Source organism: Ursus americanus, chromosome 32, assembly GCF_024610735.1.
Source record: "Ursus americanus isolate L20-20 chromosome 32, mUrsAme1.1.p, whole genome shotgun sequence".
Taxonomy (NCBI): Eukaryota; Metazoa; Chordata; class Mammalia; order Carnivora; family Ursidae; genus Ursus; species Ursus americanus.
This window is the reverse complement of record NC_142158.1, coordinates 1716051-1732497: the sequence shown is the minus strand read 5'-3', so window position 1 is coordinate 1732497 and position 16447 is coordinate 1716051. Positions and strand designations below refer to the sequence as shown.

The following is a 16447-nucleotide window of genomic DNA, read 5'->3' as shown; positions in this document are numbered from 1 at the left end:
TTTCACTTAGCATAATGCCGTCTAGGTCCATCCATGTTATTGCAAATGGCAAGATCTCATTCTTTTTTAAGTCATGGGAGTGAAAGGTACAGCTTAGGAAATACAGTCAAGGATATCATAATAACGTTGTATGGTGACAGTGGCAGCTGCACATGTGAGCACAGCATCGTGTATAGATAAATTGGATCACTATGTTGTACGTCTGAAAATAATGTAACACGTATGTCAACTATACTTACATTTAAAAAATATTTTTAGGGGCACCTGGGTGGCTCAGTCATTAAGCATCTGCCTTCAGCTCAGGTCATGATCCCAGGGTCCTGGGATCAAGCCCCGCATTGGGCTCCCTGCTCAGCGGGCAGCCTGCTTCTCTCTCTCCCACTCCCCCTGCTTGTGTCCCCTCTCTCGCTGCCTCTCTCTCTGTCAAATAAATAAAATCTTAAAATTTTTCTTTTTTAAAAAAGATCTCATTTTTTTTTTATGGCTGAGAAATACAGTAGAGCTAAGATTTTAACATATGTGTCTGAATTTATCAGGATGAGTGTAAATGTCCTCACGTTTTGAGTACAAATTTATTGAAGGGATTGTTAAAAGTCACAGTAATGAAAACGGATATGGAAGCCATGTATGTGCCCCCACACATACCTGGATCTTTATACACACTAAGCCTTATGGGGGTTGTGCAAAGTTACAAGGGATTAATTTTCACTTAGAAATAAATTCAAGGGGGGCCTGGGTGGCTTTGTCAGTTGAGCATTTGACTCTTGGTTTTGGCTCAGATCATGATCTCAGGGTCGTGAGCTAGTGCTCCAAGGCCAGGCTCAATGCTCGGCGGGGAGTCTGCTGGGGGTTCTCCCTCTCCCTCTGCCTCCGCTCCTCTCCCCACTAGCACTCTTTCTCTAAAATAAATAAATGAATAAAATCTTAAAAAAAAAAAAGAAAGAAATTCAAAAGTATCTTCTCAGTCTGAGGCACCCTAAGAATAAGGGTCTTATCCTGGCAAGCCTTTTAAATAGCTACTTTAGGGGCACCTGAGTGGCTCCGTCATTAAGCGCCCCATATTGGTCTCCTCCACTGGGAGCCTTCTTCTCCCTCTCCCACTCCCCCTGCTTGTGTTCCCTCTCTCGCTGGCTGTCTCTCTCTCTGTCAAATAAATAAATAAAATCTTTAAAAAAAAATAAATAGCTACTTTATCAATTAAAAATTTCAGGTAGACGTTGCTAGACATAGCTTTGGAGCAAGGCACAAGATAAAAGTTAACCAAATAATTGTATTGTGTTGTTTTCTTTTTACTGGAGAGGTTTATTTATATCTCTTTTCCTAAAAAGCATTTTAAGCACGATTATGGGCTACATGCCACATTAAGTAGTATCCTTTTGTATCCATGCAGAAAAGTAGTAAAGGTCGTTCAAAAGAATGCAAAAGGAGAGGTTTCCTGGAGTAAAGCCAGATAAGGACAACTTTACTTCTCAACTCAGAAGGTGTTTCCATCACTGGAGACCTTCACTTCCCTGACCACAGTCACTCCTTCAGACAGTTCACATTGCTTCATTTTTCTGTCCTATGCCAATAATCCACAAATCAGAATTCCATGCTAAAAACTGATTCCAAACACCAGCTATTATATTTCCAATTATTTTCTGGCCAAAATCATATCTATGTGATGAACAAATTTAACTTTCATAAATCAAACTCAACCTTTGTTAAGCAAAATATTTTTGTCTCAATTCATGTTCTTCCTCCAACAGAAAGAAAGTTTACAAAGATTGAAAACATTAGCGACATCCTTGGCTTCTATCTCTGCCTTCATTTAAAATCCTCAGCAATCAAAATCGTTCAGGTCTTAGCAAGTAATAGACCCTCAATAAATATTTGCTGATTGAATGAATTAAAAAGTTCATTATCCTGTATTTTTCTTATAAAAATGATCCTGTAGGGACGCCTGGGTGGTTCAGTCAATTAAGCATCTGCCTTAGGCTCAGGTCATGATCCCAGGGTCCTGGGACTGAGCCCCACATCAGGCTCCCTGATCAGCGGGGAGTCTGCTCCTCCCTCTGCCCCCCCCCCACCCCCCCACCCCCGCTTATACTTGCTCGGCTCTCTCTCTTTCAAAAATAAATAAATAAAATCTTTTAAAAAAAGAAAATGATCATGTACTGTGCAAATAATAAGACATGTATCTCTTTCTAGAAATCCCTCTGTACCTACTTGGCCCACAAAAGTAGGAGAATTCTGATAAGAGATCATCACAAAAAGCTGGGGCCTCAAAAGGCTTGGGGGAAGGGTGCGAAAGAAATGCACCCGGTGCAGAGGACAGAAAAGAAACCTGCTGCTCTCGACTCAGGACAATAACTGACTGGCTGGTGGGTGAGGAGAAGGCTTTATCCTGAAAATTTATAACGTCAAGTATCCCAATGTGTGTATTTGCAGCCAAAATCCACACTGTGGTCCGAGAAACCTCGAGAATTGTAGGTGATCTGCTCTTTCTCTCAGGATGCTTTTATAACTTTCTCTGTCTCTGATGGCCCTTTAAACTTAACTCTCTTGGTTTTTTATTGAGATATAACTGGCATGACATTGTGTTAGTTTCAGGCGTACAAAATAGCGATTTGATGCTTGTACACTGCAAATGAGCACCACACTAAATCTAGTTACTGTCCGTCACCGTACAGAGTTAATAAATTATTTCTGTGACGAGAAATTTTTAAATTTACCGATGTAGCAACTTTCACACATGCAATACAGTATTATTAACTATTGTCACATGCTGTACATGACACTCTCATGACATTTATTTTATAACTGAAGTTTACACCTTTGACCCCTGTCACCCATGATGCTCGCCCCCCATCCTCCCCACCTGGCAGCCATCGATCTGTTAAATCTGTTTTCCGTATCTATGAGCTCATATTTGTTTTTAGGTTCTGCATATAAGTGGATCATACAGTATTTGTCTTCCTTTCTCTGTCTGACTTATTTCACTTAGCATAACTCCCTGCAAGTTCGTCTGTGTTGTTGGTGATGGCAAGATTTCCTGTTTTATGGCTCAGGAATATTCCATTGTGTATACATACGCATCTTCTCTATGCATTCACCCATCAATGGGCACACACAAAAAGACAAGAGACAACAAGTGGTGGCCAAGATGTGGAGAAAGGAAACCCTTGTGCCCTGTTGGTGGGAATATAAATTGGTGCAGACACTACGGAAAATAGTATGGAGGTTCCTCAAAAAAATAAAAATGGAACTACCTTATGATTCAGCAATCCCATTTTTGGGTATTTATACAAAGGAAATGACTTATTATCTCAAAGAAATATCCATATTCTCATGTTCATAAGAGTATTATTCACAGTCCCAAGTAGGGAAACAACATAAGTATTCACCAATAGATGAACGTATAAAGAAATTGTATGGAGTGCCTGGGTGGCTCAGTCAGTTAAGCGACTGACTCTTGGTTTCAGCTTAAGTCATGATCTCAGGGCCGTGGGATCGAGCCCTGTGTCGGGCTCCCCACTTGGTGAGGGGTCTGCCTGAGATTCTTTCTCTTCCTCTCCCTGTGGCCCTCCCCACCTCTAAAATAAATAAATAAATCTTTAAAAAAAGAAAGGATGATATATATATATATATATATATATATATATATATATATATATATAACGGAATTTTATTCAGCCTTTAAAAAGGAGGCAATGATGGGTAGTAAGGAGGGCACGTATTGCAGGGTGCACTGGGTGTTATACGCAAGTAATGAATCATCGAACTTTACATCAAAAACTAGGGATGTGCTGTATGGTGACTAACATAATATAATAAAAAATCATTATTTAAAAAAAAAGGAGGCAATACAACATGGATGTAACTGGAGGATGTTATGCTAAGAGAAATAAGCCAGCCAGACAAAGACAAATACGGCATGGTATCCCTCACACTTAGGGAAAAAAGGCACAACTCATAAAAACAGAATAAAAAAGTGCTTGCCAGGGGCTGGGGAATTGCTAGTGGGGGTAGGGTGGAAATAAAGAGAAGTGGGTAAAAGGGTACAGACTTTCAGTTATAAGATGAATAAGGTCTGAGGATCTAACATGTAGCACGATGTCTATCATTGATAACATTGTATTGTATAATTGAAATTTGTTAAGAGAATAGAACTTAAATGTTCTCTCACACACACAAAAAGATAAATATGTGAGATGACGGATGTGTTAATTAACTCGATGGGGAAATCCTTTCACAGGTGTGTATAATATCATGTCGTACACTTCACAGATCTGAGTTTTGTCAATTATACCTCAATAAAGCTGAGGTGGGAAAGGACTGCACTGGAAGACCTGAAACTGATGTATTTACTAACAAACAGTGGATGTAGTCCCCATGTTTAAGAATCATTAGAACAAAAATTTATATATTGGGGATGTGAAATTTTTTGCATAATAAAAACCACTCATTCAGGGGCACCTGGGTGGCTAAATCAATTAAGCATCTGTCTTCGGTTCAGGTCATGATCCCAGGGTCCTGGGATCGAGTCCCGTGTTGGGCTCATTGCTCAGGGGGAGCCTGCTTCTCCCACTGCCTGCCATCCCCCCCCCTGTTTGTGTGTGCTCTCTCTCTCTCAATTAAATAAATAAAATCTTTTTAAAAACCCCACTCATTCAAATATAACATTAAAAAAAAAACTATGATCCTTGAGCAAAGTCTTGAATTAGTAATGGAATATGATGCATGGGAAAATAGGACAAGATAAAACCTTTCGAACGAAGCAAAATAATAGCATAATAAATGCATAATAGAACACTGGCCCCAAACTGGAAAGGTGTATCGAGTGATTAGTGCATTGTGGATTTGTTCCCACAACTACAGGGTCCATAGAATAAACACAGCTTTATATATTAAAGGTGTGTTTTTTATTTAATCTTATAGACAGTGGTTGCCAAGACTATTTTTAAGCAAGGAATGATGTGGTTGTGTCAGTTTTAAGAAAAATAATTCAGCTAATGCTGTAGGAGCTTAGAGTTGGTGTGGTTGGAGGGTCTCTTAGGAGATTAATTAAATGGTTTGGGCAAGGGTAAAAAGATCTGAACTAACACATTGATAACAAATCAAAAATGTGTGCTGGATAGTGACTGTATTCTAAAAGTATGAAAGAGAGAATCAACAAGGCATAGGTTCAGTGTTCAGACAAAAACAGAGGGAAGAATCAGAAATAATTCAGGGGATTCTCACTGAGGTTGTTGAGGGTTTGGTATTGAGATTTTGAAAATCTGACATGCAGAACAGCAGCTGCTTTCCGACCATGATACATCAGATTGTAAAACCATGGAAATTTTAGAGTTCACAAATAATCCCTGTGTATATAGCCAAGATTTCATTTGCTTTAGTATGGAACTCAAGAAGGGGTCTAAACTGTGGATATGGATTGGAGATTTATCTTATAGACAGATGGTAGTTCACTCCATGGAAATGACAAAGTGTCTCAGGAACAGTGTGGAGAGAGGAGAGCGAAGGATAGAATCCTGGCAGATCAAAACATTGACATTTGTGCCCAATGAGAAAGAACTGAGAATCAAGGGCCCAAGAAATAATAGCGAAACAGAGAGAAGCCAGTGGATAGCATGATTTCATGAAAGAGGGAAATACCATCAATGCCATTTTATACCAAGTAAGAGGACGGTGAGCTCATATACTTTGTGTAATGGAAGAGTATTAAAGATTTACAGAAAGCAGCTCCCCAGAGTGGTAGGGGAAAATGGCAAAAGAGCATTTAGAAGTATTGATGGGAGAAGAAAAAATATGGATACTCCATGTCCAGTCACAAAGATGAAATTAACGAAGAGGTTAGCTAGAAGACAGTGGGGCAGGAGGAGAGTTTCATTCTGATTTGATTTTTCTAATAGGATAGAGGAGCATATTTTTAGACAATGAACAAACAGATAATAGGGTATAAGATTAAAGATAACTGAGTAATAAGTTCCGAAAAAAGTTGGAAGGTGATAGACTTTATTGCACCATTGGAAAGTAATTTTCTTTAGTGAGTAGGTAACAAAGAAAGATTATAACTAACGTGAGGGGGGGAAAGGCACAGAAATTTTCTTGTTTAAGTAGGAAATGATGACGGTTCTGAAAATAAGGATGGAGAATCTAAAAACTAGCCCTGGAGATGTAATGTACAGCATGAGAACTATACGTAATAATACTATATTGTATATTTGGAAATTGCTGAGAGAATACTTCCTAAAAGTTCTCCTCACAAGAAGAAAAAAGGTAACTATGTGCGGCATAGATGTTAACCAGACTTACTGCGGTGGTCATTTCACTGTATATACAAGAATTGAATCACTACGTTGTATGCCTAGAACTAGCACAATGTTATAATGACAATTGTATTTCAATTCAGAAAGGGAATTTGAAGACTAGCAAAAACTATTGTAACCAATACTATGAAATAAGGTTGGTAAATGGAAGTTAAATAGAGACAATAGTTTCACTCCTTATCAGTTTGGCAGGAAGAGATTGACTACCTGTTGATGTCACCTCTCCAGGGCCTTCCTCTTTGGCTGCCCTTGGGGACCCAAACTCCGAATACCTCAACTGAGGCTAATGAGTTACATGGGGCAGGACACTCCTGGGACCACTAAAAACACACACATCTCCGGTCCCTAAAGCAAGCACTTTGACTCTGGTGGCTTATGAAAATATCCCTCGGATGTAATGTTAGCCCTTTTATTCACGGGCAGATTCCACAGAAGTCATAGATTCCAACGTGTGTTCAGCTGCAGACTCAGCTGTCCGCTCCAATCCATCCTTCTCATGCTTCCAAACACTGAAATGAGTGGACAATCTTCGTGGGTAAACCCTGGGGATGAGACAACTTATGCTAACATTTGTTGTGAAGGGAACTGGTACTGCCTTTAACAGAGTTTGAGTGAGGAGCAATTTTGACTTCCCTTGCCTTTCAGATTCACCATTTTCAAGGATTATTCTCTCCAAGGTTGGCATATTTTAAATATGTGAATCTGGGTTTATTCTAAGGATTCTGTTCTGTTTCATCCCCTAACACTGTTCTACAATTCCATGACCGCACACCACTTGGCAATCGCTGAGTGTGTTAGCGTTCGCGGGGGACAAGCAGCCACGAGCTGTCATCTGCAGACATTCGCTTTGCCCTCAATATGCCGATCTCTTCGAGTCATAGAAGTGTACTGATCCTTCAAAGGCCATCTTGCTTCTTCCAAGAGGTAGTTGGAGATCTGTAATCTCTGTTGTTCTTCCTTGGAAGAAGATGTCATATTCTTACCCTCACACCCATTCAAATGTTCCTAAGAGGAGCTGGGATTGTTCCCTCTGCTCCTGATTCCTTAGACCCGAAAGGTGGTGGTGTTACCTGCCGAAGTGGTGTCTGTGGGTGAGTTTGGTATTTCCTTTCAGTAACTACTAGATGAAAGAAATCAAGTCCAGATTAACTGAACACCACTTCATGAGAGAAGTGAAAGAATGTCAGTATTTTCTCTTCCAGCTCAAACCAAATCTAGGAGCTAGGTCTTACAAGCGTGCAAGCTGTGTTTGTGTTTCAGATCTGTAAGTGTAACGAACAGGTGTACAGAGAAAAGCCTTCATTGGATATTCATGTCACATACGGGGATCTGTTTTCCTGTTGCTGTAGGTTTCTGCACTATGACCAGGAGAGCAAGAGAACTTGAAACAAGAGAGAGCTAACACCTGCGTCTTGGTCTTCCCACCGCATGCAGGCATCTATTTATGCTAAAGATCTGTTGTAATTTGACGGCATAACTACATTATACTATTGCTATTGGGTTGAATTGTGTCCCTTCGCAGCTTCCTCCCCACCCCCCAAAAAAGTATGTTGACGTCCTAACCCCCAGGTCAGGTTAGTGGGACTTTAGGTGAAACCAGGCTCTTCACATCTGTGCTCAAGGTAGGATGAGGGTGCACTCAGTGGGCTGCCTAGCCCGATATGACTGGTAGTTCTTACGCGAGGAACAGAAGAGGCGACGCAAGGGACAGCGCCACGTGCCTACGGAGGCAGTCAATGACCTGCTGCAGCTGCAAGTCAAGGAACCCCCAGAACTGCCGGCAAAGCTCCAGAAGCTACAAAGCTCCAGGGGTGTATTCTCCCTACCAGCTTCAGAGGCTCTGCCAAGATCTTCGTTCTGGATTTCTGTGCTCCTGAGCTACAGACAGTGCGTCTGGTTCTCCTGAGTCACCTAGTCTGTGGCACTCTGTTATGGAAGACGACGAAATTATACCACGTGTTGGAAGTTACATTACAATGCCCATGTCCACTTAATTCTCCTTTTCTAGTTACAATGGATTTTACATGTTTCCTTTCAGAATATATGCTTTGTTGGTTCCGATCACATTCTGTGCATCACTGAGAAGAACAGAATCATTGAAAATCGTGTTCTTGGCTGTGATCTCTGAGAAAGAACAGCCTATTTGAAAACCCTGTAAGAGCTTTCGACTGGGCACCATGAGGGACGGGCGGAGCCCTTCTCTGACCCTTAAAGCACAAGGAGAGAGGGAAGAAGCAGAGGTATGTCCCAACAACATGTGACAAAACAAATTCTGATATTGCCCATTGTCTGATTCTGCATATTTTGGACCAGGCCTGATAATGTGGAAGATACAGAAATTGAGAACCACAGTGTCGCTAAAGAACATGCAAGGACTCACGGGTGCTTCTTCGAAACAGGACAGTGGATCTATTGAAATGTAAACCTACGAGGAGCTAAATGCACTGTATCTTTTATTTCTTATTAAAAGCTGGCACCATCATCTCATTTATTTGGGAGGAGAGAAGGCCAGGCAGGAGGGGTGGGGAGCAGCCTTCAGAATCTCAGGGCTTATCAGTGGTAGATTTGTACCTACAACCCAACTATTCTGATTCCCACTTGGCGCATTCGGAAACTTATTTTCCCAAATTAATTTTACCCTTTGTCAACACAGTAACAACAGCCACCAAAAGAATCACTGAAAGGATTTAGGAATAAGAGGAGAAGGGGACCGAGAATCCAATAGCAAAGGCAGACTAGAGAGTGGCCGAATATCTTCTTGCCTGGTCATAGATTTTGCTGATAGAAAAGTGACATTTACAAAAGATAGACAGAGTCCCGCAAAGTTCCAGACAACACAGCTTTTAAAAAAAATTCTACAGTTTGAAGAGTCAAGGCTATCTATTATCCATTACTCAAGGTTGCCTTTGCTTTGCTATTTTCTCTGAAGTTCTGTTACCTCTAGACTCAATTTCGATAGACTGTTAAGGTCTTAATCTTCCATATTCTCATTTATTCCACAAAGATTTTTTGTGACTCTGCTGCATGCCAGGCTCTTTCCCGGGCTATGGTGATATTATGAGATATCACTCTTATTTAGGTTGTATTTACTGTTAAACATGCATCACGGGGTGTGGGGAAGGGAGGGAGGTTATTTCTAAGAATAAGTGCAATATTGTAATAGAAAACAAAATGATTTCTGTAAGGTTGGCATTTATGGAAGTACAGAATGGGATGTTGAAAAAATATTTTGTTCCATTACATTGAAAAATTTTTTTATTGTTTTATTTAGATTTATTTATTTACTGTAGGAAAGGAGCATGAGGAAAGGGTAGGGGAGGGAGAGAGAAAATGCTGAAGGAGACTCTGCACTGAGGGTGGAGCCCTTGGCACGGGGCTCAATCCCAGAACCCTGAGACCATGACCTAAGCCAAAGTCAACAGTTGGCCACTTAATCGACTGAGCCACCCAGGCACCCTACACTGAAAAAAAAAATTTTTTTTTTAAAGATTTTTTATTTATTTATTCGACAGAGATAGACAGCCAGCGAGAGAGGGAACACAAGCAGGAGGAGTGGGAGAGGAAGAAGCAGGCTCATAGCAGAGGAGCCTGATGTGGGGCTCGATCCCATAACGCCAGGATCACGACCTGAGCCGAAGGCAGACGCTTAACCGCTGTGCCACCTAGGCGCCCCTGAAAAATTTTTTAAAGGGAGTTGTAATGTAAGACAAAAGGAAAGACTAAATACTGGATTGGTGATTCCCCGAGATTTTACTGAAATTGGTATCAGTAATGATTACTCAGGATTAGTCCTCCTGCAGCATGAAGATTGGACACGATGAATTCTTCAATCATTTCCAATAGCACTTCCCCAATCACTAACCATGATTTCAGGCTCCATTTCCGAATGTCTCATTAGAGTATGCATTAAAATCTGTTGTTTCCCTGGAATAAAACTGGCAATGGGAAATTTTACTATCTATGCATTTTCAGAAAACATTTTATCTCTATGCAAAACGGAAGTAGGGGAGCCAGTGTGATATTTTTCAATTCTTGTTAGAGAACAAAGAGAGCGATGGGGGCACTGTAAATCTGCAACCTATTCAGATCAATTAGATTTAATTTTTGGAGAAACTACAGTTACCTTCGGAATTCATGCCATCATGAAAAGCCAGTGTCCCCAGGGCAAAGAGCTCATGTCTCAGAGTCCATGTGCACCTGGGTGAGTCTCCCTGGGAAATGACGGAACCTCCTTCACGCTCACTTCCCTCATCTGTTCAGCAGAGATCAGGAATGTGCCAACCTCAGAGACTCCCTGGGAGAAAATGCATAGACCTTTTGGGCAGTGCCTGAAACACAGAAGACGCTTCTGTCCAGTGGCCATTTGTCACCCCCTTTCTCACCAACAAGGAAGACACTGTGCAAACCTCTCCGGCTCCCAACCGGACTCTAGCCGTGGGCTCTAGGAGAACAGAGGTGGACGGGACATGCACTAGAACACAATGGAGTCCCCCTTCTTGCACAGGCGGAGCGCAGGGGAGAGAGCTAATGACAGCACCTTCTCAGGATTCCTCCTCCTGGGCTTCTCCAACAGGCCTCAGCTGGAGACGACTCTCTTTGTGGTCATCCTGATCGTCTACTTCTTGAGCTTTCTCGGCAACGGCACGATTATACTTCTGTCTCGGACGGACCCTCGCCTGCACACCCCCATGTATTTCTTCCTCTCCAACCTCTCTTTCATGGACCTTTGTCTGACCACCTGCACCGTCCCCCAGACGCTGGCCAACCTCCAGGGGCGGGACAAGACCATCAGCTATGGTGGCTGCGTGACCCAGCTCCTCATCGCCCTGGGGCTGGGGGGCGTGGAGTGTGTGCTCCTGGCCGTCATGGCCTATGACCGCTACGCGGCCGTGTGCCGCCCCCTGCACTACCTGGCCGTGGTGCACCCGCAGCTCTGCCTGCGGCTGGTGCTGACGGCTTGGCTCACGGGCTTCGGCAACTCGGCGCTGCAGACGGCCGTGACCATGACGCTGCCGCTGTGCGGGAGACACCGGGTGGACCATTTCTTCTGCGAAGTGCCGGCGATGCTGAAGCTGGCCTGCGCCAACACCTCCGTCAACGAGGCTGAGCTCTTCACGGTCAGCGTCTTCTTCCTCGTGGTGCCGCTGTCGCTCATCGTAGTGTCCTACGGCCGCATCACGCGGGCCGTCCTGACGATCACGTCGGCCCGGGGGAGGCGCAAGGCCTTCGGCACGTGCTGCGCGCACCTGGTGGTGGTGGTCGTCTTCTTCGGCACGCTCATCTCCATGTACCTCCAGCCCCCCTCCAGTTACTCGCAGGATGTGAACAAAAGCATCGCGCTCTTCTACACTCTGGTGACTCCCCTGCTGAATCCCCTCATTTACACTCTGAGGAACAAGGAGGTCAAGGGGGCACTGAGGAGACTGCTGCGGGCAAGCGCGGACTCGCGAGGGAGCTAACGCGGGGCTTGCGGGGCTGAGCGCTGGGGCGCGGGGGACTGCTGGGGACGCGAAGCCAGCTTTCACACACTTCAGCAGGTCCTCGGAAAGCACCTGCTCTGAACGAGGCCCTGTTCTAGGGACTTGAGATCTATCAGCAATCCAGACAAACACCCCTGTCCCCATGGAGCTGAACCTTCTAGAGGGGAGAATATGGTTTGAAGATGATGTGAAAATAAACTATGAAATACCATGTCTTGGAATCCTTCACAATAATGAGAGTCCACAAATTCGAAGTACAAACAACACGAATGATTCTCACAAACGCAACGTTGAGTGAAAGAAACCAGAATCTAAATGGTTACTACGGTTCAAATCTAATTATACCGGATGTACTCTTTATTCACGTAAAACACAAAACCAGGCCCAAGGAAACCACAGGTATTGGAAGTCAGAATAATGGATTCTCGCGGGAGTCGTGATTGGAAGGGGAAATGGGGGAGGGGAATTCCGGGGTTCTGCTTATATTCTAATTCTGGATCTGGATGCTATTTATAGAAGGTACACAATTGTGAAAATTCATCAAACTTGACAGTGACGTTACTTCCACGCTCTGTATGCTTGTTGTACCTCAAATCATTTACTTTTAAAACGTTTGAAATAAGCTAGATATTAACATATACTGTGATACTAAATACATTAAGATTTGGGTTCCTTTCACTCCGTCGGGCTTTATATTCCACATGATCTATGTGACTTGGTTCCAGTGTACTGAACTGGTAGAATCCAAACCGTTTTGGATACCCGTGATATTTAGCCAACGAGAATGCACTTTACCTGGCTTTCCTTTGAAGACCTCAATCAAAGAGCGTTGTACAGTGAGTTCTGGTCTCCTCTTCCTTCCAGGTGGATTCACTATTGTTTTTCTGGTCTCTAATTCATATATTTCTGTTCTGATCTTTGTTCTTTCCTTCCTTCTGCTAACTTTGAGCTTCGTATTTTACTAGTTCTTAAGGGAGTAAAGTTAGGCTATTTATTTGTTTGTTTGTTTTAAAGAAGTTAACTGTATTTTTTTATTATTAATTTGTTGGCTTCGAAATCAGTCAACTATAGAAAATCTACCGAGAATGTATTGCATTCTAGAGCCTACCTAGGGCCCATCAGAAAATTCTCTTGTCTAAATTTTTTATAAACACTAGCTGATAATCTGCATTTCACACTAGTGAAAGGGTCTGACCTAGTTGACAATTGTCAGATTTATTTGAGAATTCTTTTGCTAATGTGGGCTTTTATTGTGGTAAGCTTTCCCCTTAGATTGCTTTTGCAGCATCCCATAAATTTTAGTAAGTAGTGTTTGTATTTTCATTTTTTCAAGGTATTTCTTGATTTCCCTTCGATGTCCTCTTTGACCCATTGTTTTTGTTGTAGGGGGTGTTATTTAATTTTTCCTATGTAGAAATGTTTCAGCTTTCCTTTGATTAGGATTTTCAGTCTCATACCATTGTGATCAAAAGAAGATACTTACATGAATTCGATCTTCTTAAATTGCTAAGACTTGTTTTGTAAATTCTCGTGGACAAGCTTCCTGGCGTGCTTGATAAGAATGTGTATTCTGCTGCTGTTGGATGAAACGGTCCATAGATCTCTGTTAAATGTTTTAGTCTAAAAATGACAAAAGCAGTATCGTTTGTCCCCAGGAGCTCTTGAGTGGGGCGAGATTCTATCAGTAGCAGATATTCCCACCTCCTCCACATAATTAATTGTTTTTTCTTTTAAGGGTCACCTGTAGGAATAAAGTGTCACCACATACAGTTGGGCACATTTGTACATATTTCAGAAAACATTGGAAATACGTCATTTGCAAGCCTGTCATCTCTAAGTAGGAGACACTACAGGAAATATATTTTCTTCTACTCTTCATCTCACAGAAGGGTTAAGAAATTGACCTCCAAGAGATTGCAGGTGGAGTCTGTGCTTTGTGCACGTGCAGATCTGTGTGTGATAACATATTAATATGTATGTTACTCCAATCTACATGCAAGCCAGACTGTAACATGTTATGGTGGCATATGAGCAGAAATATTCTTTGGGATGTATAGAATGGTCTTTCCAAGAAGAGCAGTGAAACCTGAGAGAGGTTGATTTCATGCTAAATATGACACATCGTGAGCCAACACGCTCCATTTAAATACATTAAAACACAGTTCTCATTTCCATAGAAAAATTAATAAAGTTTTCCAAAAGGAATCTTGCAAACCTGCTTCAATGTTTTGAAATGCTTTAAGTGGGGACTTAAAAATATATGGAAATCACTGTTTGTGGCCTGCTATCACAGAATCGGGCAGGGGGAGGGAGGCTCCTGAGAAAGGCTTTGACAACTGATCGTGGCATCCCATCGATCATGACGATTCCAAGTAACGCAATCATTAGAAATGTCCAGGATGCTTCACTGAGACTAAAGACAAAGGTAGAAAAACTGAACAACTTCATTCTCAGAAGAGGTTAAAGCTATCTTCAGAAATGGCTACTTAATTAGAAGAACTTACCCTTCTTAAAGACCTCATAGATTTAATTCCGTTCACAATGTGTAAAATAAATCCAGCCAATAATGTAATTCAATAAATCAAATTTTTATACACAGACGAGGAAAAAATACTGAAAGCATCAAGGGGGAAAAAAGTCCATAACCTACAAGGGAAGACGGGCAGATCAGGTTCGCAGCAAGTCTGTCCACAGAAACATGGCAGGCCAGAAAGAAGTGGAAGGAAATAGTCAATGTGCTGAATGGGAAAAATGTGGCCAAGAATTCTTTATCCAGCAAGGCTGTCATTCAGAATAGAGGCGAGATAAAGAGTTTCTGGGACAAACAAAAACAAAAGGAGTTGGTGACCACTAAATTAGCCCTGCAAGAAATTTTAAGGGGGACTCTTTGAGTGGAGAAACAAAAAAAGACCAAAAACAACAACGACTAGAAAGGACCAGAGAACATCACCAGAAACACCAACTCTACAGGTAACACAATGGCATCAAATTCGTATCTTTCAATAATTACTCTGAATACATTAATGGACTAAATGCTCCAATCCAAAGACAAAGGGTATCAGAATGGATAAAAAAGCAAGATCCATCTATATGTAGCCTACAAGACACTCATCTTAAACCTAAAGACACCTGTGGATTGAAAGTGAGGGGATGGAGGACCATCTATCATGTTAATGGACATCAAAAGAAAGCTGGAGTAGCCATCCTTATAACAGACAAACCAGATTTTAAAACAGAGACTGTAACAGATAACGTAGGGTGTTATATTATAATTAAGGTGTCTATCCATCAAGAAGATCTAACCTCTGTAAATATTTATGTTCCCAATTTGGGAGCACCCGAGAATATTAATCAATTAATCATAAACATAAAGAAACTCATTGATAATAATACAATAAGAGGAGGGGACTTTAACACTCCACTTACAGCAATGGACAGATCGTCTAAGCAGAAGATCAACAAGGAAACAAGGGCTTTGAATGACACGCTGGACCAGATGGACGTCACAGATATATTCAGAGCATTTCATCCTAAAGCAGCAGAGCACACATTATTTTCGAGTGCACATGGAACATTCTCCAGGGTAGATCGCGTACTGGGTCACAAACCAGCCCTCCACAAGTACAAAAAGGTTGAGATCATACCATGCTTATTTTCAGACCACAGCACAATGAAGCTTGAAGTCAACCACAAGAAAAAATCTGGAAAGACCACAAATACATGGAGGTTAAAGACTATCCACTGCAGAATGAATGCATTAGCCAGGAAATTAAAGAGGAAATTTAAAAATACATGGATGCAAATGAAAAGGAAAACAGGATGGTTCAAAACATGGGGAATGCCTCAAAGGCGGTCCTAAGAGGGAAGTATATAGCAGTGCAGGCCTTCCTCAAGAAACATGAGAAGTCTCAAACAACAACCTAACCTCACACCAAAAGGAGCTGGAAAAAGAACACCAAAAAAAGCCTAAACCCAGGAGGAGAAGGGAAATAATAAAGGTTAGAGCAGAAATAAAAGATGTAGAAACAAAAAGAAAACAGTAGAACGAATCAAGGACACTGAGAGCTGGTTCTTTTTAAAAAAAATTCTTTTTAATTTAAATTCAATCAGTTAACATATAATGTATTATTAGTTTCAGAGGTAGAGGTCAATGATTCATCAGTTGTTTATAATGCCCAGTGCTCATTCCATCACATGCCCTCCTTAATGCCCATCCCGCAGTTACCTCATCCCCCACCCCCTCCCTTCAGCAACTCTCAGTATGATTAAGTGTGTCTCATGGTTTGTCTCCCTCTCTGATTTCATCTTGTTTTATTTTTCCTCTTTTCCCCATGATCCTCTGTTTTGTTTCTTAAATTCCACATATCAGTGAGATCATATGATAATTGCCTTTCTCTGATTGACTTATTTAGCTTAGCATAACACCCTCTAGTTCAACCCACGTCATCGCAAATGGCAAGGTTTCATTGTTTTGATGGCTGAGTCGTATTTCATTGTATATATATACCACCTCTTCTTTATTCAGTCATCTGTCAATGGATATCTGGGCTCTTTCCATAGTTTTTCGATTGTGGACACTGCTGCTATAAACATTGGGGTGCACGTTTATAGGGTCACTACATTTGTACCTTTGGGGCAAATACCTAGTAGAGCAAT

The 16447-nt window shown here is 41.7% G+C and overlaps 1 protein-coding gene across 1 annotated transcript; it reads left to right on the top strand.

Moving 5' to 3' along the window:
• Positions 1 to 10792: 10792 nt before the first annotated feature.
• LOC123794124 (olfactory receptor 2B8-like) lies at positions 10793 to 11770 on the top strand. The gene has a single exon (XM_045800340.2). The coding sequence runs from the start codon at positions 10793 to 10795 to the stop codon at positions 11768 to 11770; it is 978 nt and encodes a 325-aa protein (XP_045656296.2).
• The last annotated feature ends 4677 nt before the right edge of the window (positions 11771 to 16447 follow it).

Bases quoted from the DNA above. Each gene is read 5' to 3' on its own strand.
- LOC123794124 (XM_045800340.2), top strand. From the start codon at position 10,793: ATGGAGTCCCCCTTCTTGCACAGGCGGAGCGCAGGGGAGAGAGCTAAT.